The sequence below is a fragment of the Papilio machaon genome, chromosome 1, assembly GCF_912999745.1.
Source record: "Papilio machaon chromosome 1, ilPapMach1.1, whole genome shotgun sequence".
In the NCBI taxonomy this organism is placed as follows: Eukaryota; Metazoa; Arthropoda; class Insecta; order Lepidoptera; family Papilionidae; genus Papilio; species Papilio machaon.
In genome coordinates, this window is record NC_059986.1 from 9688928 (window position 1) to 9712894 (window position 23967).

The 23967-nt window shown below is 34.4% G+C and overlaps 1 protein-coding gene and 1 non-coding gene across 2 annotated transcripts in view; both read right to left on the reverse strand.

The window, feature by feature from the left end:
• The window catches only part of LOC106719237 (transcription factor Sox-21), a 40335-nt gene extending 22542 nt beyond the window's left edge, over window positions 1-17793 (reverse strand). The window contains exons 1-2 of the mRNA XM_014513522.2: window positions 17540-17793; window positions 7110-7363 (exon numbers count right to left, since the gene is read on the reverse strand). Coding sequence (XP_014369008.2) covers window positions 7110-7363; window positions 17540-17544 — 259 coding nt within the window. The 5' untranslated portion in view covers window positions 17545-17793. The remainder of the gene's footprint in view (window positions 1-7109; window positions 7364-17539) is intronic.
• Window positions 10250-10322, reverse strand: Trnar-ucg. The gene has a single exon. It is a non-coding gene; the product is annotated as a tRNA-Arg (tRNA).
• Window positions 17794-23967: the final 6174 nt, after the last annotated feature.

The following is a 23967-nucleotide window of genomic DNA, read 5'->3' on the forward strand; positions in this document are numbered from 1 at the left end:
TAGTCCGTTATTCCAAATTTAATTAACAATTACCAATCGAACTCGCCGGGGACACGTGCCGCCACTGCAAAGTGTTGCCACTCTACAATAATTATTTCCTACAGCCCGCCTTCTCGGTAAACAACGGCAACGGCAACACTGAGCAACGATTGACTCTCACAGACGTGTAAATAGGTATCAAACGACTTAATACAATGGAAATTTTATGATTATATTAAACATGACACCTGATTGAGTTGCTTCTTATTTTAAAATTTTACAATAATTGAATACTTAATCTTTGATTATTACTAAACAGCGATAAAATTAAATCACGCATAAGCAAAAGAAAACTAAGATATAATAATAATGTATTGTAAACAACTTCAAACAGAAGAAACGTCATTTTCCTAAGTGAAGTCGATTGCAGATTGAAAATGCGAATCAGCTCGTAGCTCGTAGTTCGCGAGTCGCTCATGAATACCGCCGGTAATGTCGCGACAGAGATGTTTTACATTACGTATCTTTGTCAGCGACAATCGCACAAACAAAGAGCAAGACAAAAAACAACGGGGCGTATGTAACACACTCGCATTGGGCACAATACACAACACGACAAAGAGTTTCCTCTCTGCGTTGTATTAAAACGGCTATTGTGTTCAGAATCGGACGAAAATGCTCTTCATTACTTTGAAAGCTTGTGTGCCGTGCGACAATGGGCCGGCGGGGGTGGCACTGGGGTGGGGGGAAGGTTCGGGAGGGGGGAGCAACAAAGACGGCACGGTGAAGGCGCGCCACCCTTTCGTCCGGAAAATTGAAATGGTAAGAAATGGTATTTAGGTCATGATTTTATTAAATCTTAATAGATTCTCTTTTCGGTTTTCGGTGAATTGACATAAATGTGTTTCTGTGGTGACGATAACAATTTTTACAATGATTTTTGAATTTATAAGGAAACATTTTCAAATAGATTACAAGTTTAATATACCTACATATTTTAAAAGTTAAATAAATTGAAATATTTCAAGATATTTACTATTTGAAAATAGAAATACGAGGAATTTAACGCCGTGGATTTTTATTTAGTATCTGATAATTATATTAATAATCTAACCGTCAGATTGCGTTGCCAAAACTAGTCTTCTCGAGACCTAAGATAACATGTTTTTGCTAAGGTTATAGACAGAAGAACCTCACACTTACGTTTCTTTTGCAAGAAGATTCAACGTGTATATTATTTTTGGACTATTTCTTACATAATCTTATTCTTTACCAGGAAGTAAATAAGTAAAGTTCATTTGGAAATTGTTAAACATCGTTTTAATATGGCACCTAATAGTTTTGTTCATGTTTAAGTGACAGGATAAAAATAATCAGCATTGGAAAGAGTAACAAATAATATAACGAAAGCACAACGAAAAAAAAATACAACAAACGTTAACAATGACTTTCAATTCGTAACGAAATAATAGAAAATAGAACTACGCACTCGTGCCTACTGAAAAAGTAACGGCTGAACAGAATAAAAAATATAAAGAGACAACAGGTCGCAACTTTTTTTGCATTGTAGCGAGAGACGGTCACCGAGCGAGCCGTCGATTGCGAAAAAACCTACGCGGTAATTAAACAACGGGACAAAAAGCCCCCCCCTCATCCCCGACAACAACAACAATGGGGGAAACAAAAGTATTTTTGTCGCGTGCCTCCGGCTTGCCGAGTGGCGGGCCGCGATAAGCGCTCTCTACTGCGACCCGCGACCCGCGACCCGCCTACCACACGCTCGACACCACTGTTATCATAACCTCTACAATACATCCACGTACCTACTTATAATGAAAGAAAATATCATTATATCCTTTTCACACATTTCAGTACACTAAAAGAAAAAAGATTTCAAGCGCCATATTTCTAACAGCGTCGAAATTAAATTTTCAATCAAAACTATTCACAAAATTTTTAAATTATCATCTGCAACTTCAATACCTTTTCGTGTTTTGAAAATATTATGAGCTTAAGCAGCCAAATTTGTTTACGAACCAAAAAAAAATCTTAAGTCGTCGTCGATGAACACCTTGGTGTTCTCGCTGCTCGTTTGCCCCCTTCTCTTATAAAAAAAAAAAAAGTTTTTTTTTTGTAGTTGACAGTTGCATTCAGACTTTGATCGTTTCCATTCTATTATTTGCTTCGGTGTTATGATATTATTTGGGTTTTACTTTAACGTTGGCCAATATCGGCGCGCCTGCACTTCAAATGTTTGCTCAGATATAAGCTGGTTCTTGTCGATCGTGCCCGTGACTCCTTAAGTAGTTGGATGTTGTGTGCGCGAGCGCTTTTAGAACATAACTTATTGGCACATCAAATAATCGAGAATTTTGTTTAAATTGGCCATACGTTTGTGATTCCGTACAATGGCAATGATATTGAAACTAACGGAAAGAAAAAAAATAAAATAAATATTGACATTTCTTACATGATTGCCTTGAAATGGTTCTAAATGTTGTATTAAATACAGCAAAGATAACCATTTTTTTTATATTATAAGGTGGCAAACGAGCAAACGGCCACCTGGATTCGCCGCAATAGCGAGACGACCGTCGCCCATAGACATCCGCAAACGCAGATGCCATGCCTACCTTTAATTAACAGAGAAGGGGACGCACAGAAAGACCATATTTCTCCTTCTTATGCGTCCCCTCTTCCGCCAAATCCACATCCCCTTCCCATCCTTTCCTATAAAGAAAAGGATGGGAAGGGAAAGAGGACATAAATTAGGCCTCCATTTTTTTAAGATGTCTCTTTGTAAATTACATCACAAACTAGCTTTAGATTTGTTCCAGCATTCACATTGATTCAGTTGCATTTGCCAACATACCAGCTCCAGTTTAAAGCGAGGAAAACACTCAGTCATTCCATTGCGTTCACATCGTGTTTGCTCTTAATAGATTTCTTTCAGTACAATACGTAGTTATTTGATCCGACGGTGCAGTGTTTCTTTGACGTCGATAGAAAAACACCTTTGTGAAGCTATCACCGCGCTGTGAGATCACAGACGTGTCTGCTATTGGATGCTTCTCTTCGCTGGATTACGGCCAATGGCGTTTCATATTGTTGGCGCTATGCTTTAATTACACTTTAAGCCACAAAAAATGGATAAGGCGGTTGAAACAAAAAATATTTCAAAAGCTAAAAAGTTGACTATATAGTGAGCGAGGAAAATCGACCTAAATTGGAATCCAACGGCGACATATGTTCGTATTATGTAATTCGAGTTTCAGTGGGGCGTGGATGATTAGATGGGGTAATGACTTTGGGAGTGATCGAGGGCTAATAGGGTTGCTATGTTTGGGTTAACAAAAACTTGTACTACTTCATTTGGATGCTTTCCATTTTTTGTGTTATTCACTAAATTTGAAAAGGTTACAAAGAGCTCAATAATTATTAAAAGGGTTAAATTAAATAGTTATATAATGTATACCTATTAAATAAGACGAAACCTCATTGTATAAGTGAATCAAGAACGTAACTGTAGTCCGTATTTTTTAATAAATGGCACGCTTAGATTAAACACTTTTGAATTCAAGTTCTCTACTATTTTAAAAATAAAATTAAAAATATTGAAAATAGATAACCCATAGCACATTTAAATTTAATTACAAAAGTTATGTATTTGTTACTTCATTGTAACTCATAAACAATTAAGTATTTAGTACCACAAAAGTCGTAAGTATTTCTTACAAATTAAAAAAAAATGACAGGATAAAGGTGTCTTGCTAAGGTTGTACGACACCTCGACGATAAATGGAAAGCAATTACATGAAGTACAATGAACCACCCCCACCCTTAATTAATATTAACTACGGAGCGACGCCCCTAACAGTTGGCGGAGGGAATTATTGAGGGAAGGCTGGTGCATCGGACAGCGAGGTAAACAAACACGGCGACACACGGCGGATAAGAGTTGTCTACTTGTCTTTTTGTGGAAAGTTACAAGGAAAATGTCTTTCGTAACTTAACCAATAATTTTATGCGCAATTTGGATCTTGATAAGTTTCAAAATGGAGCGATGTCAGATATTAACTATAATATAGTGTTCTAATAGGTTAACAAAAAAAATTACATCTCATTAAAAAGTTATCGTAACTTATTTTTCTGATTTGAAATTAATTTGTCACTCACTAATATAGAAAGCGGTTTAAACACTTACGTACGTTTGGTCAGCGACACCAGACAAATGTACGTGAGTGTTGTAGCCGTTTTTTATATTAGTTAATGATAATGTCTCACGAAAGTTTGAATTATTTAATTTGTCAATGATTTTTACTTAACTTTATTTTATTAGTGGATAAGAAAAAGTTTTTTCAATATTTTAATTCGTGTGTATGCTTTACTGTCTGTATATTTCGATAGTAAAAAGATAGGAAGGGAGTGAACATTGAACAGTGCACATTACGCGAACAGCTTTGTAGAGCGCATCGACATTTGTCGGGCGTTCGACGTCGCGATTGGTTCGCGAACAAAACACGTTTTGTGTACAGATCTATTAATGCCTATAAACAATGGAACGAACGAAATGCTCCCCGTTTATTATTATCGACAGGTATTACACAAATCTGCCATCTGTACACGATTCACGAGCCATTTTTAAATGGTTTCAAATGATATTCCATTATATCAATCTTTTGTTTGTTTTGATTGATTATTCTATTGATTTGTAGAACAAAATGCTGACGTTTGACAACAAAACAACTTGTATTCACAACAATTGTTTTTCTCACTTTGTTTTAATACTAGCTGTTGTCCGCGGCTCTGTCTGCGCGGAATTTAAAAAATGTAAAAAGTAGCCTATGTGTTTTTTCAGACTATGTTCTACATCTGTCAAATTTCATCAAGATCCATTGATCCGTTTCGAAGATACCTTCAAACAAACATCCATACAACCTTCACATTTACAATATTATATATATAGTATGGTTATTTTTATTTATATTTATGGAAGTGTATTCAAACTACTAAATACATAAGTACTTATTGATACATAATAATTCTAATAAGAATTTAATTCTTCTTAACCTTCATAGCCATTAATACATTTGTACAAAGTTAATGTAGCTTTAGTATCTTCACTTAGGAACGCCATTAGTGTCCACCGTGACTGTATCAGCAATAGGATTACTCAATAGGTCGTGAAAATGTTTAAAAAATTCCAAAATTGAATGATTTGTTGATCTTTACAGTAGCGTTCGATGTATGTAATCATTGTATGAATAATTGATACGCTGTTTGTTGAGGACAATGTGCTGCGCTCGCAAAAAGAAACTGACTTAGTAACTCCTTCCCCCCTCTCGCGGCTCCTACACCGTAGCGCGTAGCACCGTAAAAGTAACTGAGTTGAGTTGTTTTTTTATGTTAATGTTTACCAATATTGATACGAGGCTTTTGAGATGTATTTCTCGACTATGAATGGTCTCAGCTGCTAAATTATGGAATTTCAACCATAGAATGTAAGGTATAAATAGAATAAACAAGTTCTCGCGATTAAAGAGCAACAGATGTTTGAAGACGTTGGTAAATTGTTGTGACCATTAAATAATATTGTTATTGATCCATAAAGAGATGTATATAATTATCACATTGCTAAATATGTACGATCAGGTGTCGCAGATAGTATCGTAGGAGTTTAACGATCAACAAACTAATACGACACAACACAACACGTGCAAACAGTGTATCTATGTGGAACAGACCGCACAAGGCAACGTTAAAAAAAGAGGGAAAAAATAGAAAATGGCGCTTCCTCTCGCCGTCACCGACAGAATGGCGGCCAGCGGCGGTGGTTTTATTTTTCCCCACTCTTCCGCCCCTGTCTCTTCCCCTGTCTCTTCTCTCTGAACATTTTTAAATTCTCTGTTGGGCTTGAGTTTTGCTTACTTTTCGTCGTTGATTAATTCGGTGGCCGGTGTCCCGCTGCGGCGCTCCTGCCGCATGATTGCGCCCTCTTTTTTTTCGTGCGACGTTCAATTTTTTTCTATGCTTTTAATTTTAAATCTGTTCTAAATTTTCAATTGTTTTGCAATTTAATTGTATCGAGATGTTCATTAGGCGTTACATTATACGACCACTGTCTGTCTTTTGTAATCTAGACAAAATTATCTCACTGTTTATTGTTTATTATCTTTTCTAAAGGAAGTCTTAGTCTGCGATGCTTTTTCTAATAAGAATTCAGAATAGAATGTTTTCTGGTGTCAAACTATTATCAAAAATCTAATGAATTTTGGTCTAGTATCTAAACTATTTTATTATATGCCTTAAATAATTTGATAATATTCTGATTAGACCAGTATACACACGCAAATGTTGGCAGAATTCAATGGCGAGATTTTATAACTTTTCTGTAAAATTACGAGAGTCAGTGATTAAATTAATTTTAATTAAATTATTAAATATACCAATTCATGAAACACTAGCTGGTTTGTTAACATAAAGGTTAGATATGCGTAAGATAGATTTAAATTTAAATGCAGACGATGGGTCTGTAAAGGATCGGGGGCTGTAAGTTATTTGCATTATAACTAAGCGGTTATTGAACAATATATCACCACAACTGTCGATTCATCTTAGACGAATATCAAGTTTAATTAAGAATAGATAATTGATACAATATTATTGTAACGGAAGGGTATTAAATTGAAATTTCGATAGGAAAATTTAAGAATTATGAAAATTGGTTTCTTTTTATAAATTGGATTAGTGACATTACATTCGTTTATTTTTTATTCATCGATTATTATAGGTATACAGAGGAGGGAAATTTTCAATGTATATGTAGATCCATTCTACTAAAATTCACGAATAAGTTATACCTGAAATGTACGCTTTAATAGTGACAATAACCAGCTAAAACATTTTGAACATTTAACTAGTTTCTTTTGGTTTAAAATAACTTTTATATTTTTTATAGCAGGAACACTTATAAGAATTTCGACCGTTAATTGAAATTACCAACGATTAATTTTTGTTTGTAAACATTTCAATTGTTAATTAAAATGAGGTTACAAGGCAACATAATTTTGATAAAATAGGGAAGTGATTATGGCCCATAGATAATCCAATAAGTTACTATCATTTCTTACCTAGTCTCTTCGAGATCTCCGAGTTGTGCATCTTAGGGTTGTCCTGGGCTATCTTCCTCCGTTGTAAGCGCGACCACACCATGAATGCATTCATGGGCCTCTTGATGTGCTCCTCCTGGCTCTTTTTCTGCTGTGCCTGTCCGTTCATGGCAATCGCGCCCATCGTTCCAATAGCGCCCATTGACATGTGGCTCATTGGGAAGTGTCCCATCGTGCCACCGTAGCCCGCACGCTCGCACATCGCACCAGCGGCACTGAAATAAAACATATATTAGACATCTTGATGTTTTACATGAAAAGAAAAAAATTGTAATTTTTAATACATCTAATGGCACGTGTGATGGTAATTCTTTTATCATTTTTCTTAATTTAAAACGATAACACCATTTAGAGCCTTAACAATATATTGTTTTTTTTTTTATAATAGGTGAAATTTAAGGTTTAAGTACTTATATAATCAATATTAGGTATAACACCCTTATAAAGATATTTGAAAAATCTGTACTGAAAATTAACAATTTCAATAACACCCCGAGATAAAGTTTTAAGTGCGCCATCAATTTGAGATGATCGCAAAAACATTTTAATTATCCTAAAAATATAACTCGTATCTCCCCGACGGTGTCGCGGCCATTGTTAGGGCCCCTGCACACGTGCGCAACAATCGCGACTTTTAATACTCCTGCGACAATTACAGTGTGCACGGGACCGGAAAATATTAATACATCGCGCATAAGAAAGAGGGCGCTTTTTAAATTGGCTGCTTATAAGCGATCACACGCTTGTCTCTGATTGGCTCAAAGCCCCTTACGAGGATTTGCCTCTCAAGAGTCTTACTCTAATTTTCTTAAGTAAGTCGCCTTTTTGCGGTTTCCAAACTTGGGTTGTCTTGAAGAGGCACTTCAATATAAAGACTCTTATTATAGTCACATTTAGGCAACCTTTCTATTCAAAAGAAAATTATTACGACGCCCGAACTGCTGCTACAAAATCAAATCAGCTTTATACTAATATAGAAAAACATCGTTAACTTGATAAAAGAATATTTCAGGGAACACAAAAATTGGTTTAAGAAGACATCGTGAGACCATTAGCCTCTTCGTACACAAGGCAACGTAAATTTTCGTAGCCCGGCGGTTTTAGTTGCTAAGAGACCTACGCAATACAGTGTCATAGAGGACTAACACAACGCACGACGCGCGTCGCAGACATTTTGTTCTTAAGTCGATAAAACCAGTCGCTCGCAACCTGTTTGTCAAGATCAGCGTGAGAAAAATTTTCATTTTCAAGATGGCGGCGATTTTTTTCAATCTATATAGTTGACATGTAGTCGATATGCCAGTACTGACCAAATAGACGACTCGAGTTGACGATTCAACGTTGTGTGTATAAAGTGCGCAACGCGATACTCGCAACACAAGGATACAAAGTTTCGAAAGTTTAGGACGCCTTGGGTACTAAGGGGGTTTACATTTAAAATGAAAGTTTTATTGATCTTAATAACAATTGAAACTCGTTAACCAAACCTCAATCTATCCATAACAAACGAAGACCTAGCAAATAGTATAAATCATCCGAAATTTCTAATTAACTCAGTGAAACCATTTACAAATTAGTCGTCGTCGGTGGCACAGCGGTGGCGCGTCGGCGGCGGGCGGACGTAACAAATCCAATAGTGAAGTTGAACGAGCTGCTAAATTAATATGTTGAAACCGCAAATCCCGGCGGGTAGGTATCATTTGAACTAACGAAATATACCCTCTTACATATCCAACCCTTACGCACCCATAACATGAGTCTATAAACGATTTAGAGAATATAAACATACGTTTCACACCCTCTTGGGGGTGATTTTTTAAATAATTATTTGGCATTGTAACTAGGGATAGCTTTAATGTAATTTATTGAACGATAGAGGACGCTGGCAAGGGATAATATTAATAACATATTTAGTGACTAAGGCTATGAACTGTTACGAAGTCCACTGGAAATTTGATGTAGAAAAATTTCAAGCTTATTCAACACTGTTAAAGTCGTTATCAACAAAGTACATTTAAATTTATTTACAAATGTAACCTTGATTTTAAACCACTTCTCATAATAAACACGAAATGACAATTTGTGTTTATCAATAATAATATAAACGCTGCCTACCTAGGGTTATTAGGTATCGATGGTAAATCCCTATATTCCTAATTGTTAGTTGAGTTCCCACTATTGTATTACATTCAGAGAGTCGGTGGCTCAGGAGTTGACGTGACTTGCAATATGCAGGCCCTGGGTTCAAATCCCATCACGTACCAATTTGTTTTTCGATTCTCGATTTACATATGAACATTCATCCGACTTACGATGAAGGAAAACATCGTGATGCAACCTGCACATATCTGAGAAGAAATTCAAAGATATGTGTGAAGTCAACCAACCCGCACTTGGCCAGCGTGGTTGACTATGGCCTAGTCACCCCTAACTTAGTGTAGGCTACAATCCCCTCAGTGGGGACGTACAGTGAGCTGATGATGATGAATATATTCAAAAACAATATTTACATCCCTTTCATTATCTTTACAAACTACAAAGATAAAAATTATGTTCTGCACATCACGACAATCGAAATACACGTTTAAGGCATTAAAATAATGAGTGTAAACTTAAATGCAACTTTTCTTTCTATATGATTCTATACTCAATTCTAGGAATAATGCCTTCAGGTACAGAACTCTTGTGTTTGTCCTCTCGGAGTCAATATTGATCTTCCTGTTCGCTTGTGACAAGGACGAAGAAGCTTATAAGCGAAGACCGAAGACACTGCAAGTTTGTTGTGTGCGCTTTTAGCGCTCTGGTGATAATTATGCTTTCTGTCGATGGCTACTTGCTGTGTTAATTTTTTCTAAAGTTAGTAAAAGCAATTTATAATATCTAAGCCGTAGGGTATTATTGATTAATGTCTTGTTTAAATATTTCTAATCAAGGCATTAATCAAGTGGTTTTTGTAAAGTTTATCTCCAATCCTATTTAAACTTAACTATGAACAAATGTTATTTATATATGTTAATTATATATATCATCGGTGTCATAAATATACAAAGTTATTCACGTACTTTTAGGTTTTCGAAAATTAATTGACAAAAAGAGATATCCGACCGTGACAGGAATCGAACCTGCAATCTTCGGATCCGAAGTCCGACGCCTTATCCATTAGGCCACACGGTCCTATTTATAGGTTGTGAATGTAAAGATTATATATGCCCGGTTTTACTACATAATTGTCAACTTAAAATTAATTTTATTATGGTAAATAAATACACTTGGGGTCGCTTATATTCCATGTAAAACCAACGAGAATAAATCAGAATTTTTTTAAATGGTACAAAAAAGCAGCTATGGCTGAATTATAAGCCTTTGCCTCTTTTGGATAGGAAAGAAAAACATTAGATTGTCATACGTTTGAATTTGGAATGCGTTAGTCTAACAGAAACAAGACAGCTACTTGTCCAGTGTCGGCGCGCCGCGCATCACAAACACGCAGATTGACTGGTGAGTGATGAGGTCGGACATGTTGACTGACTTGTCAGATATACGATTATTTCAGATGTGCGATTAAGTTCTAAAATCAAATAAAACCTTTGTATATTCCAGTAAATAAAAACGAAAGAAAATTATGCATTCATTTATATTCTTTAGAAGACAAATGGTGTATTAAACAAAAATGAAGTACTTAATATTGTTTTGTTTTTTGCGTGAATACGTTAATCTCGTTTCCATCTTTATGTTCAATTTCTTTCTCATGTTACAAAATGTGATTCAACGTAACGTCCCTAAAAATGCACTTTGCTACTGCTCATATGCACTATCACTACAACAAGCCGTCAATTTGACAAATACCGCATCCGATTTTTACTTACTCCAAAGGCACCTCATCTTCGAAAGCAACAAGAAAATTGAGCCAGCAACATCGCAGCGTCCAAACAAGCTACTGTTTAAACTACTTAGAGGTCGCAGTAAGCAGCGTCGCAAACAAGAAGACTCTTTGTCTAACTCGTTAGCGGCTACGATTTGAAGCCGAAGCGGTTTTTTGTTCGTATTTGCCCAACAATAACTGTTCGGAATGACAATGTGATGTGCGAAGATTATACATTTAGAAGGTAAAAATGCGTTTAGAAATAGCAATTCTATTGCCGTATCCAATTAAATCTTGGTAAAAACAAAATTACAGTTGCCTCGAACATGAAAGTTCGTTGTTACATTTTTTGTAACAATTGTAAGCTGTTTAATTGCTTATTATTAGACCGATTTGCTGTAGTGTAAGTGCTCGAAAACATCGTGAAATTACAGTTCAGATCTAGAATTTACTAAAAGTTTTTAACTTAATGATCAGTAACAGTTAACTCTTTGGTCAGTATTATTTGGAATTTTTTTTTGCTTCAATAACAATTATTTCTTTTTTTAGACCTTTACCGACACCAACTTTTTCAATTATGTATAGCTTATTTTGTATGATTGTTGCTCTGTGACCGAAACTTGTCCGATTGGTAGGAACAATGCGCATGCGCATGTCTGGACGCTAACACGATACGCAAACTTTTATGACGACTGTTTACTCGGCGGCGACTACTGACGGACGGATTGTTTTAACATATTACCGACAGAAATGAAATGATTTCCAATCTTCACTTGAGCACGTAGTTCGAAGGGATTCTAAATTGCCTTGTTAGCATGGTTTGCCTTGTTAGCATGCAGAATGTCTTGAAAGTATCTTCGAAGAATGTGGTTTGTAATTTCCGTAGAAAAAGTAGTAAGTGGTACAAATGTTAAATAAAGAACATTCCAATTACCTTCTCCAATTAAGACAGTAATAATTCATATGGCCTAGAATAAACTCAAAGATATGTGTGAAGTCAGAGTCCGAGTCCCTCGCTGGGGACGTAGCATGATGATGACTATAAATTCGGTTATTATTTGGTGGTAACTATTTTACAAGGAATAATAATAAATCTAGTAATTTTGTTATTTTTCTCATAAACCATGACTTATTAAATATATTTAGAACAAGTCTGTTACACTTAATGTTTCTGTACGTTATTTTAGTCTTAAATTAATTTAATAAATTTCTCGTTTTAAAACTCATTATTGTGACATAGTTTCCATTTAAGTGATAAATTTATTTTTCATTGTATTTAAGAACTGGATTCTTCGCTTTGAAGTATTTTAAAGCAATCTCATTAATAACTTTATTCTCTTGAGGCATTATTTTGTTTCTTTTTCTTTATTCCATAAAGTTATGACTTGGCTTTTCCTCTTCATTTAAATAAATATTAATTTGTTTTACTTTTATTTTCTGTCTTTTACCTTTTTACTGGCCTTAATTCTCAAGTCTCTTTACCTACTTTCCCTTATCAGTGTTTATTTGAGTCTTCACTTAGATACATTGAAAAAAAATCAGTTTATTTTAACTTTTTAAATATTAAAAGAGAAATGTGGTCTAAACATACATACTGAGGCTTCACCTCGTTATCCAAAATCCTATGATGTAAGAAAATTCAAATTTTTCTTGTGACCAGATTCTATGACCATAATCAAATCTTAAAAAAAAGTTGATAAAGTTGGTTCTTAAAAATGGTTGCATAACATAAGTGAATTCTCTTCATTTAATATTTAGATGTTGTAATAAGAGTGTAATGTTCATCGCGCGTAATTAATTTTTTTTATAACTAACTTAATTAGTAGGCTGTATTTTTCAAAACTATGATCTCTATGCCAAATTCCATCGAGATCCATGCAACCGTTCTGGAGATACCTTCAAACAAACATTCATCCATCTAAACATTTGTATTTAGAACATTAGTAAGATGTTTATAAATTTCTTTTTTCTTTGTGTCGGCTTAGAGCCTTAATGACTGAACCGATTTGGACGAGTAAGTTGTCATTCGATGTGTTTTATTCCCAGGAGTGTCATAGAGTATATGACATTGGCACAAAACACATAGGTACAGTGGACGTAAAAATGAAATTATAAATTATTAATAAAACGAATTTGAGTCTAACTTATCATAGCTTTTTACATTACTAAATGTTTTTATTTTTTACTTTTACGAGTATATTCTAAAAATTAAGTATACAAAATTACAGTTCATTTGGTTTAAATTAATCCAATAGATGGCGCTATTTCATCCATTAGAGCCTAAGTCAATCGGAGTTTTTGGTTTTTAAAATCAAGGTTCGGTTAAATTAAAGGTTAATAAATACGTCGCTAAATTATTTTTCACAATGAATTATGAACAATTGATTATATTATGTTATTTAAAAATAACTCTTATCTTGTAAGAAATTAGACTTTATTTAGTTTAATCTAATAAATTAAAATCTTTGTTTTAAAATGCAGCCAATAGATGGCGCTAATTCATTCATTTAGAGCCTCAGTCAAGTTATTAGCAATTTTAAAGGAACCATGAAACTAGCGATTGAGTAACCGAAACATGAATGTGTTAAACAAATAATGAATTAACATATCTGTTAAATTTAAATATTGTAACATACCAATACGAGTATATCGTTTGTGTGGATACAGTGCAAATATTCGTTTAAGTTAGTCGTAAGAAGTACAAAAGAGAAACGTGTTACGATATTATGTTTGTGGTTAATAATGAAATAAAAAAATCTTTAGTCCCAAACCTATATATGAAGACAGTTTTTTATAATTTTAATTAGCTTCTTTTACATTTACGTTTTACTAGTAAATATATCTCGACCGTGGAAACTCAGCGTTATATAATGACTAGCTGTCGCCCGCGACTCCGACCGCGCGCAGTTAAAAAAAAACTTAATAGGGGTATGAAAAATATATAGTAGCCGATTCTCAGACCTACTGAATACGCATATAACATTTGTTAAAAATCGGTAAAGCCGTTTCGGAGGAATACGGTAACTAACATTGTGATATGGAATTTTTATATACATAAGATATTACTAAAGCTTTAGTTAGTTTCATAGATTTTACTTCAACTGTCATAAGTCAGTATTTACAACATAGTTTCAGCAGTTGTCTCAAAACGTGACGTCATCACAGTTGTGTCTAAACCTTCTCCGTATCAAACATATTTAGTTAGTGAATATCTTTAAATGCGTGAATATCTGATTATAACGCGACGTGTACAATTAAATCTGACTGAGCGCAGAAATATTTATTAATCACGAATTATTCTTCAAACCAGTGATTCAATGTTATACACATTTATAGCTCGTATCTCACAAATGAGGCACTTATAAGGTCAATAACTCAGTAAGAGCAAATCAAAATGGCCGTCGGCGCGCCACAAAGAACATCAGCTATTGTAAACGTGTAAAAATAATAAAGGCACCTTTACGACTTCCACAATAAAGATGGTACGATTGTGCCTTCATTAGGTGATCTGAACACATATAATTGGTGTTATAAGGTATTGGCCAATTTTGCATACTCTTGCATGTTTTATTTCTCACACGTATGCACTTTCATAAGAAACTTTTTAACGGTTTAATTGTAAATAGAATGACGGCTTTTTTATAACTATAACAAATGTAAAGGAGTATATTCATATAACTATCTACCAATATGAGCGTTATGTAAAAAATAAAAAAAAACTTGAGAGGTGTCAAGGGACTCCCGGATGGAACGAAGTTCTTTTCGATTAATTAGTGAAGGAACCAATGTTTATTCTATGAATAAAAAACTTAAGTCTTCACAAGAAGTACATTTTATTTCTATGAATTTTCGTTACATATTATCACGTCGTTGCCATGGTGAAGTAGCGCTCATTCGTCGTTAACATACTTACTATAGCAAAAAGTGTCGTGACAACTTTTCGTAAGAATTTTTTCCGTCTAGCCCCCTTTCACAACCCGCGATAAGGAACTTCGTTCCAATAGAAATTTACTGTATTTATCTAAAAAATACTGTTAGACACTGTTTAATTAAACACGTAGTTTAACCCTTTGACCGCCGCTGGTTGATATTATTGACGTCAACGTGGTTATATTTCACAATAATATGTATCACCACAATGCAATGGTATAAGTACTTTATTATTTATTAAGGTAAAGATCGCATTTCACAACCCTACGCATAATATTTCAATAACCATGATTTGTCAAAAATCCGCGCTAGGTGCTAGTCATGGTATAAAAGGGTTGACGTATATTTAAGCTAAATTGTTTTAGCTCTCGGTCATCCAATATCGAGAGTATTTGATGAAGCTGTAAAAACTTCCAATAAGGTTAACAGCAACGACATCTCGGCCACGTAAGGCCCTTATACATAGTATTTATAGGCCCTTATAGTAGAACTGTTAAAATAAAACTTGCATTTTTACATTGAAAACTATCTACTTTTCGAATTAGAATCAAAAAAGGTTTAAGAATCAAACTTCGCAAATCAAAAATCTAGTCGAAACATTAATTACTGAGCTATTGGTCTAATAGTTCAGTTAGTTACATACACTCATAACAACATACAAGTATGATAAGTGCCACTTTATCTTATTACACGGCTGGTTTGATCACGATGATATTAAGAATTCTAGGATTCAAATATAAAATACGCTTTCCATGTCTTGTTTACATCCAATTACAGACAATCTGATAAGAATGAAATCTTATTTAATAAAGTATTGAATCAAATATAATTGAATAGTTGGCAAGAGCTTAATGATTCAGTTCTCATTGACTAACATATGTAAACCCATACGTCTTTTTTAATATAAGGTGACAAAGGAGCATGCGGCCACATGAATACCACTACCCACAGACATTTGCAGATGCGTTGCCTACCTTTAATAGATGAAGAAGGAGACGCACAAAATAGGAATATTTTCCCTTGTATATGTCAAAATAAATTGCTATTCATTAAATAATATGTATGATAGGATAAATAATAAAATACTTATACCAAAAGCATTATGGTGATACATATTGTGAAATATAACCACGTTGACGTCAATAATATCAACCAGCGGTGGTCAAAAGGTTAAAACACGTGTTTAATTAAACAGTGTCTAACAGTATTTTTTAGATAAATACAGTAAATTTCTATTTATTTTTTACATAGGTAACTCCTTAACATATTTAAATAGCACAGATAAATTGATTTGTATTTGAAATACAAAACTTAACAATCTGTTAATTTATTTGTCGATCTAATTGGGTTATAGAGAAAGAGTTTAATTGTCATATCGTTTTACTTCTTGTAAGAGACAGAAATCATTTTTAAACTAGTTTTAGTGAATCCGGCGGAAGTTGAGGAGCATCCCACCGCCCTTCACAAACCATAATCTTGGATGCGGTGTCCTACCATTTAAAAGAAAATCTTTGTAACATATTAGTATCGCAGAATAAAGAATCAAAAAGAGCTAACTTAAATTTCTGCTTTCCTTATCTTTTCTTATTTCCTTTACTGCCGTGTTTCCACCGCCGATATACAAGTATAAAACCATAGTACCATTGTTATTCTCGTTAAAAAAAATTGGCCATGACAAGCACTATCTGTCGAGTAAAAAAGTATCATCAAAATAGGTAATTCAGAAGCGGACCTACGAATTAATTAATTACAACAAAACTTCTGCACGCGGCCATAATACTTTTTCGTGAAAGAAAAACCCTAAGACGCCCCGACTATAAGGAAGTTCCACTTCAAAGACAGCGTTGTAACAAAAATCTCACAAATTCTAAATCACTTGGAATGCTAGCACATAGAATTGCCGAATGTATTTCACGGCCGGCGTGAGACTTATTTATAATATAGCTGTCGCCCGCGACTCCGTCCGCGCGCAATAAAAAAAAACGTAATAAGTTCTCCTACTAAGTTCTAACTATGTTCTTTCATCAAGATCCGTTGAGCCCTTCCGGGGATACCTTCAAACAAAAATCCATCCATCCATCCATCTAAACATTCGCATTTATAATATAAGTAAGATTTCCATACAAATAAATACTAAACAATTAACTGTCGTAAACAAACACTAATGCGGTAATTAACGCAGATCTATATTATATCTCTGTTTGTGAGAGCGCGGTTCGTTCGCATTCAATTTAGTTATAACGAGTATTAAAAAATAGTTACACCTATTACTTAGTTGTGCATAGCCTTAAAAATTATATGCAACAACTTCGATTTTTAAAAAAATAATTTAATATAATGCAAAAATTTGCATATTAAAACAAAATTGATACAAAAACATTGAATGATTCTGTTAACGTAATATTTTTATTTGTTTAGATTAACTTCAATACGTACCTATGTTGTGAATGATAAATTATTATTTCTGGTGACATCTTTATTTGCCTACCTACTTATTTAAATTTCACCATCAATATAAAATTAAAATATTGCCTTAAACTTTTAAAATACAATCATCAAATGATGAAACGATAGTATCTAAGAAAGTTGGAAAAGTTACCTCATAAAGTGACCGCTGGCACGTTGGTGTAGCTCCAGATCCACGTTGGCGGCTCGTTCCTCACGCGTTAGAGCCTCGCCGTCCACCTTCGCTGTCGTCACACCACAACAAACACTATTTAATGCAAAAACAAACTACGACCGATTCATAGTTATCAAATGGGTTAACGATTGATTCGCTTGACTCGATCGCGTATCGCGAACACGTTCGTCCCGGTGCGTCGTGCGTCCGTCACCGGCTCGCTACAATGGCGACAATCGACAATCGTAAGCGACTGCGGTGACGACGATGCCGACAAATCGAGTGATAAACTCGCACGGCCCGGCCAATCGCAGCGCTCCAGTCCTCCCACGAAAACTCGTCCCGCGCCTCCATTGGCCAAGTAACTGCCATTCCCTTACGGATGTTATTATGCAGAAGGAGACCGACTGTTCGAAAATTCGAAATAAGAATTCGAAGCGCTCGCCGGCCGCCTCACAATGCAAATTGGTTGCGCGCGCTGCGGTCTCTTTCTATCGCCGCACCGCACCGCTTCTTGTTTTATTTATGACTCGCTCGCGTCGCCGGAATAAGAATCATTTTGTTTGGCAGGTTTTGATCGTTATTCTGTGTAATAACAGATTGTTTCGCTTCCGCTAGTACACACTCGTTTCACACATTCTGAAATATATTCATATTCTTACAAATATATTTTAGCATAAGCTCCATATGTCGTGAGAGCAATACAAATTAGTTACCTTCTATTGAGCCCCTGTAAGCTGGTATTTTGGTACAGCTTTCAATGTATCTTGTTTCGTATAATAGATTTAAAATAGAATTTTAGCGTTCCGAGGCTTATCACTTTACTACGAGTACAAGGTCTTAACCTTGTACTCGTTTTTGCTCTTGATTGCTCTTGATATGGGAATAAATTTTATAATGATTATTGAAATTAACGAAACATTTAAAAGAGCGAGATTTAAGTAATTAGGCTACGTCTAATTGCGAGGAAATAAATAGATAAATTTTTGTATCCTTAAAATGTCTTTAGGTCTTCTTACAATTTTTTTCTACTAGCAACCTACCTTACTGTTTTAGTAATTAAATAAAAACAAGGTCTAATTTACTCGATGAATGAAGAAATAGATATGTTAGTAAAATACTTTTGGACTATTAAGCAATCAAATGTTGTACTCCCTGTTTATGATAGTATAGCATGATCAGAAAATCACATGAGTTCTATGCATAAATTTAAAACAGGAAGCATATTTTAAGCTATGTGAGGTGTTTTGATTAAACACCTAATCTAATTGTTAACAATTTTAATTAAATATTTAATATAGAATGATTATTTTCCAAAAAAAAGTAATTACAATTACCATAAAGATTTATAATCTTATTATAGTCTAGCTGTCGCCTGCGAATCCGTTCTCGCGGATAAAAATAGCGGAATAAGTAGCTTATAAGTTCTATCAGACTATATTCTTTGTCTGAGCCAAATTCCATCAAGATCCGTTGAGCCGTTACGGAGATACCTTCAAACAAACATCCATCCATCCATCTAAACATTCGCATTTATAATATTAGTAAAATTTCAATCTTGCTATTATTCTTAGGTTAACGGTATCAGTATTCTACTTCTCACTAAGGTCATATTTTCACACGCAAACTGATTTTTATTACAAATGCAACAATAACATATCGATTACTAAAGAGACCGTTAAAATATCTGAGGTCAAGAGCCCGATACATAGAATATATAATGAAATTTTCACATCAATAGACCGCACAACGGAAACTAGATTAAAGAATAACATTCTCAAGTATTGAGGCAAAGCGCAAGAAGCAATAACTGAATACCGTCAATTTCTAACAGAAATCGAAGACACAATCGAATCTATAGGAAAAAATTATCATACGTCCATCATCCAAATATGATCCAATAATATCAACAATGGTAGCAACATGCAAATTCGTTAACGATATGTAACGAAGACGTTACGGTTTTCATATCGATCGTGTCAATTCGTTTCATATTCAAATATCCCACAATTGGCGCATTGGCTACCGAAAAAAATTGACAATCGCTTAAAAAATTCATGAATTAAACACATGTTCAATAATTGAATTGTCATAAGTTTGAATAAGTTGGCGACACAAGGGCAGTAGGTCGCGCCCCAGGGCGGGAGGTGTCACGATAAAACGTTGCAACGCGCGCTCTGCATTGTGCCGTACGCAAATTAACTGCGAACGCATTCAATTTTTATTGCCCAAAAAAAAAAAATATTTCAATAATATATTCAATTCATCGATTCGAGTCGCACAGTACATGCGTTGTTATGAAAGAAATTTTAAACGCCTCTAAATGATTTTTGCATATGACGTCGAACAAGCCAATATATGAATGGAACATGCTCATGTAGATTTAAACATGTGCGGAATGCAGGTAGCTTTCAGATTATATCGCCTCGGTTCGCTGTCATTTAAATTTTTATTATTGTTGTTGTTCGTACAATAAAACGCGACAGACCGTTACAAATTTGTTTTTTTGATATTGCATTTATTAAAATTACATTACTTTGGAAAGATACAAATGAAACAAGGGACTCAGAGAATTGAAGGTTTATCTTGTTAGATACGAGATGAGCTTCTGTGATAGGTATTATTTTAAAATGTTAAGCGATTCTTTTTGGTAATTATAAATATAGCTATTAACAGTTTGCTAGTTATTTATGATTATTTATTCACGTCGGGTCAGAATTGTGATCAAGCTTCAGTTTATTTTGTAACTAGCTGTCGCCCGCGACTGCATCCGCCCGTAATTAGAAAAACGTAATAAGTAGCCTATGTGTTCTTTCAGACTATGTTCAACATCTGTGCCAAATTTCATCAAGATCCATTTAGCCTACCTTACCTTATACCTTCAAACCTCCTACAATCCATCTAAACATTGGCATTTTTAATATTAGTAAGATATTAGTAAGGTTAGTAAGATTGCAAACATTGGTGTTTTTGCGGATATATATTCGTATACCAGCTACTATGCGTTATAGGATCGTAAAGTTCAATTTCATAATGCATATTTTATAGCATGTAATCATTATTCAGTTGTGAAATCGGCCGACAGAATGGTATGCAATATTAACATAAGGTCGGTGAATAATCAAAACTATTCATTGATTCAATGTAATACGATTGACGTTCGAAACGGATTCAATTTAACAAAAATTTGTCTCGCATTGTGTACCGTTTTGTTCGGTGTGCAAATCCGTTGCCGAATAGATATTTTCATGCAAATATTTTTTTTCTACTTTTTTTTGTTAAGTTAATTCAGAATCGATATTTTTTACTGCGCCATTGTTGTATGAATGGGCGTGAACGAATCGAGCGAAATCGATCGCTCGATCGAATCGCCACCGAAATGTTAATTTTGATTCGTCTCTTATTTAATGTTCATTTGATTTATATTTATAAGGAATGTAAAAGTACATGATTGCGTGTTTTTTCATTACGTTATTTGTCGATGTGATTTATATTATGCAAAACCAATTATTTATTTTTTCATTATACAAAGGCAATTAGAAATATTGAAGTTAAATTTATACCGAATTTAGCGCTTGTATGAAAAATTTCACTTCTTTTATATTAATTTGAAATAAAATTAGGAGACAAAAACCGTAATAAAAGACTTCTTCACCAGATACATAACAAGATGTAAGAGCTCTTAAACATTATTTTTATGTACAAAATCTTTTCCATGAAATACAATTGGTTTGTTTGACAGATGAGATTATATGAAAACATTTACACAAATCCATCACATTATGTAATTATTTACAATTCTCACAATGCCGGAGTGATGGCCACTTATGGGATATCGATTATCGATAGTACGGGCTGTACGGTTGTGACATCGAGTGGTGTGCGAGTGACAAGATCGTAGTAAGGGATTTGTTGGCACACATGTTTTTGAAGGATGCACAATCTAAGCTTGCAAGCATTAACAATCTCTAGAAATAAAGCTAAAAGTAATCACAAAGTTTATTTGTCTGTTTCGTACTTTACTTTCGATTCGTTGCGGCAGCGGCTGAAAGTATGTTCAGTAAGTTTTTTTTATATAAAAATTATTGTTCAATTCTTACATCCTCTATCATTTGGAAATTAACCCCTGTCGAATTCGCTTCTTTATTTACGGTCGGTGATTTATTTTCATATCTTGAAATCCAACTCTTGTTTGTTTGGATCCACGATAGAAAAATTTATTTATAAAGAATAACTTACGATGAAACATTTCGAAACATTCCGTCGACGAGTACTTCCTTATACAAAACGAAGTATCGATAAAAGACAACACTATGTGATAAAAGTATCGCAGACCAACTCAATTACACGACAGCTAGTGGCCGTTACACTCGGCGACTTTTCGCTCGTCGAATTTTATTCATGGCGTCCCGAGCATTGTGCGAAGCCCTCCAAATTAAGTGCCTTTGGATGTCAGTAGAGCGTAAGATCCGTCGCCTAATCTCGGTTGATCATTTCACGTGTCCGATTGTGGGGTTTCGGGTGGTGCGGATGCGAAAGTTTTACTCTGGTGTATCGCACAAGCGAACAGCGGACTATCTAATCATAAACTGATTGAAAAGCAGTTATGTGACTATCGTGACTTTATACAACTCAGGGGTTAGTTAATAACGTAAATCTTTCTAATATTACAAATGCGAATGTTTAGATGGATGAATGGATGTTTGTTTGAAAGTATCTCCGGAACGGTTCAACGGATCTTGATGAAATTTGACACAGATGTAGAACATAGTCTGAAAAAACACATAGGCTTTTTAAGTTTTTTTTATGCCGCGCAGACGTAGTCGCGGGCGACAGCTAGTTCAATCTTATATATAAAATTCTCGTGTCACAATGTTCGTTCCCGTAGGTACTCCTCCGAAACGGCTTGACCGATTCTCATGAAATTTTGCTAGCATATTGAGTAGGTCTGAGAATCGGCCAACGTCTATTTTTCATACCCCTACCTATTAAGTTTTTTTTACTGCGAGCGACAGCTAGTATAAATGTAAAAAAAACATGTAGATAATTTTTACAAAATGTTTTGTTTTCATAATCGCTTGTAGCTTATGAATTGCAGCGTCATTTAAGCGCGGAATGAAGAAGCTCATAATGAATTAAATCTTATTGCATTTAAAATTCATAAGCTCAAACCGATTGCGCTTTAAATTTTAATGTCGTAAGAATCAAAATCGTTCGCAGCATTTATACTAGTATTTATTTAGGTGCAATGATATCCTCATGGTAAATTACCTTGTGGGTAATTTATTGTGTTAAATCCGCCATAAATAAGTGGTCTATGAGAAACCTGAAAACCAAGAGTTGTTTGCGATTTGCTATTATGCTATATGCTATTATTTGCTACAGATAAGCTTTCTTTTTTTATTTCCTGGTTAATTTTTATTGCGTCAAAAGATCAACAAAAAGAGGTTTTGCTTTTGTTTTTTTTTTTTCTTTAAATTCAATTATGTCGTCTATACGCATTGCTTTACATGTGTTTAAACTTTAAACTAAGTCATTTCTTTATATCACTAATTGCAGTAAAAGCTGAGCTGTGTTAAAACAGCATTTTGCACTAAAACTGTCCATAGCTAGTGGTTTTTTGACAAGGTTTTTAGTCATAATCATTTCTTTTTTATTCTTTGTTAAGTATTTAATGTCCGATATGTTCACATTTATTAGAATAGCTTGTTTGTTACGTTGGAAATAGGACGATTCCTGTTATCTACATTCTTACTCACTAACACTATGAAAGCCTTTCTTTCTTCTTTCATTCCACTTCAAACTATGTTTAATACCCTTTTATACATCCAGAACTAGTTCATTACTCCCAAAATGTCATACAGAGGACTTTGGTCAAATTTGAATTTCAGCTTCCCCCTTTTTTTTTCTTCTTTAACAAATTTGGATACAATAAAGACACTTATGGTGAAAATAGAATTACTTTAAAATACAACATTTGAACGTCCATCTGTCTATCTTTTACAATCATCGATAATATCTTAATCCCATCAATGGACTTACCAAAGAAATGTAAACGGTTCCACGATTCAACTTGGTCTTGTAGTATGGGTAAAATCAAACACTAGCATTACAGTATTCATGTGAAATTTTCTGTGACAACGTACTTAAAGGTGACAATAAATCGACATTTAATCCATAAACCTCTTCATTAAACATAATGAGAGCTATCAACGGAAAGAATCACTTTCTTCCGTTTAACCGAGTTTCTCTTCACATTAATCCTTATAACTTAATAGCAAAACAAAACACACTGTAATCAGTATAGAATAAAGTCCAAAATCAACTGTAATATCATTTTGGTCAAACCGGACATGCAGAAAAAATAACTGGTCGTATACAATCAAGCTTAAGTGCGGTTTGTGACA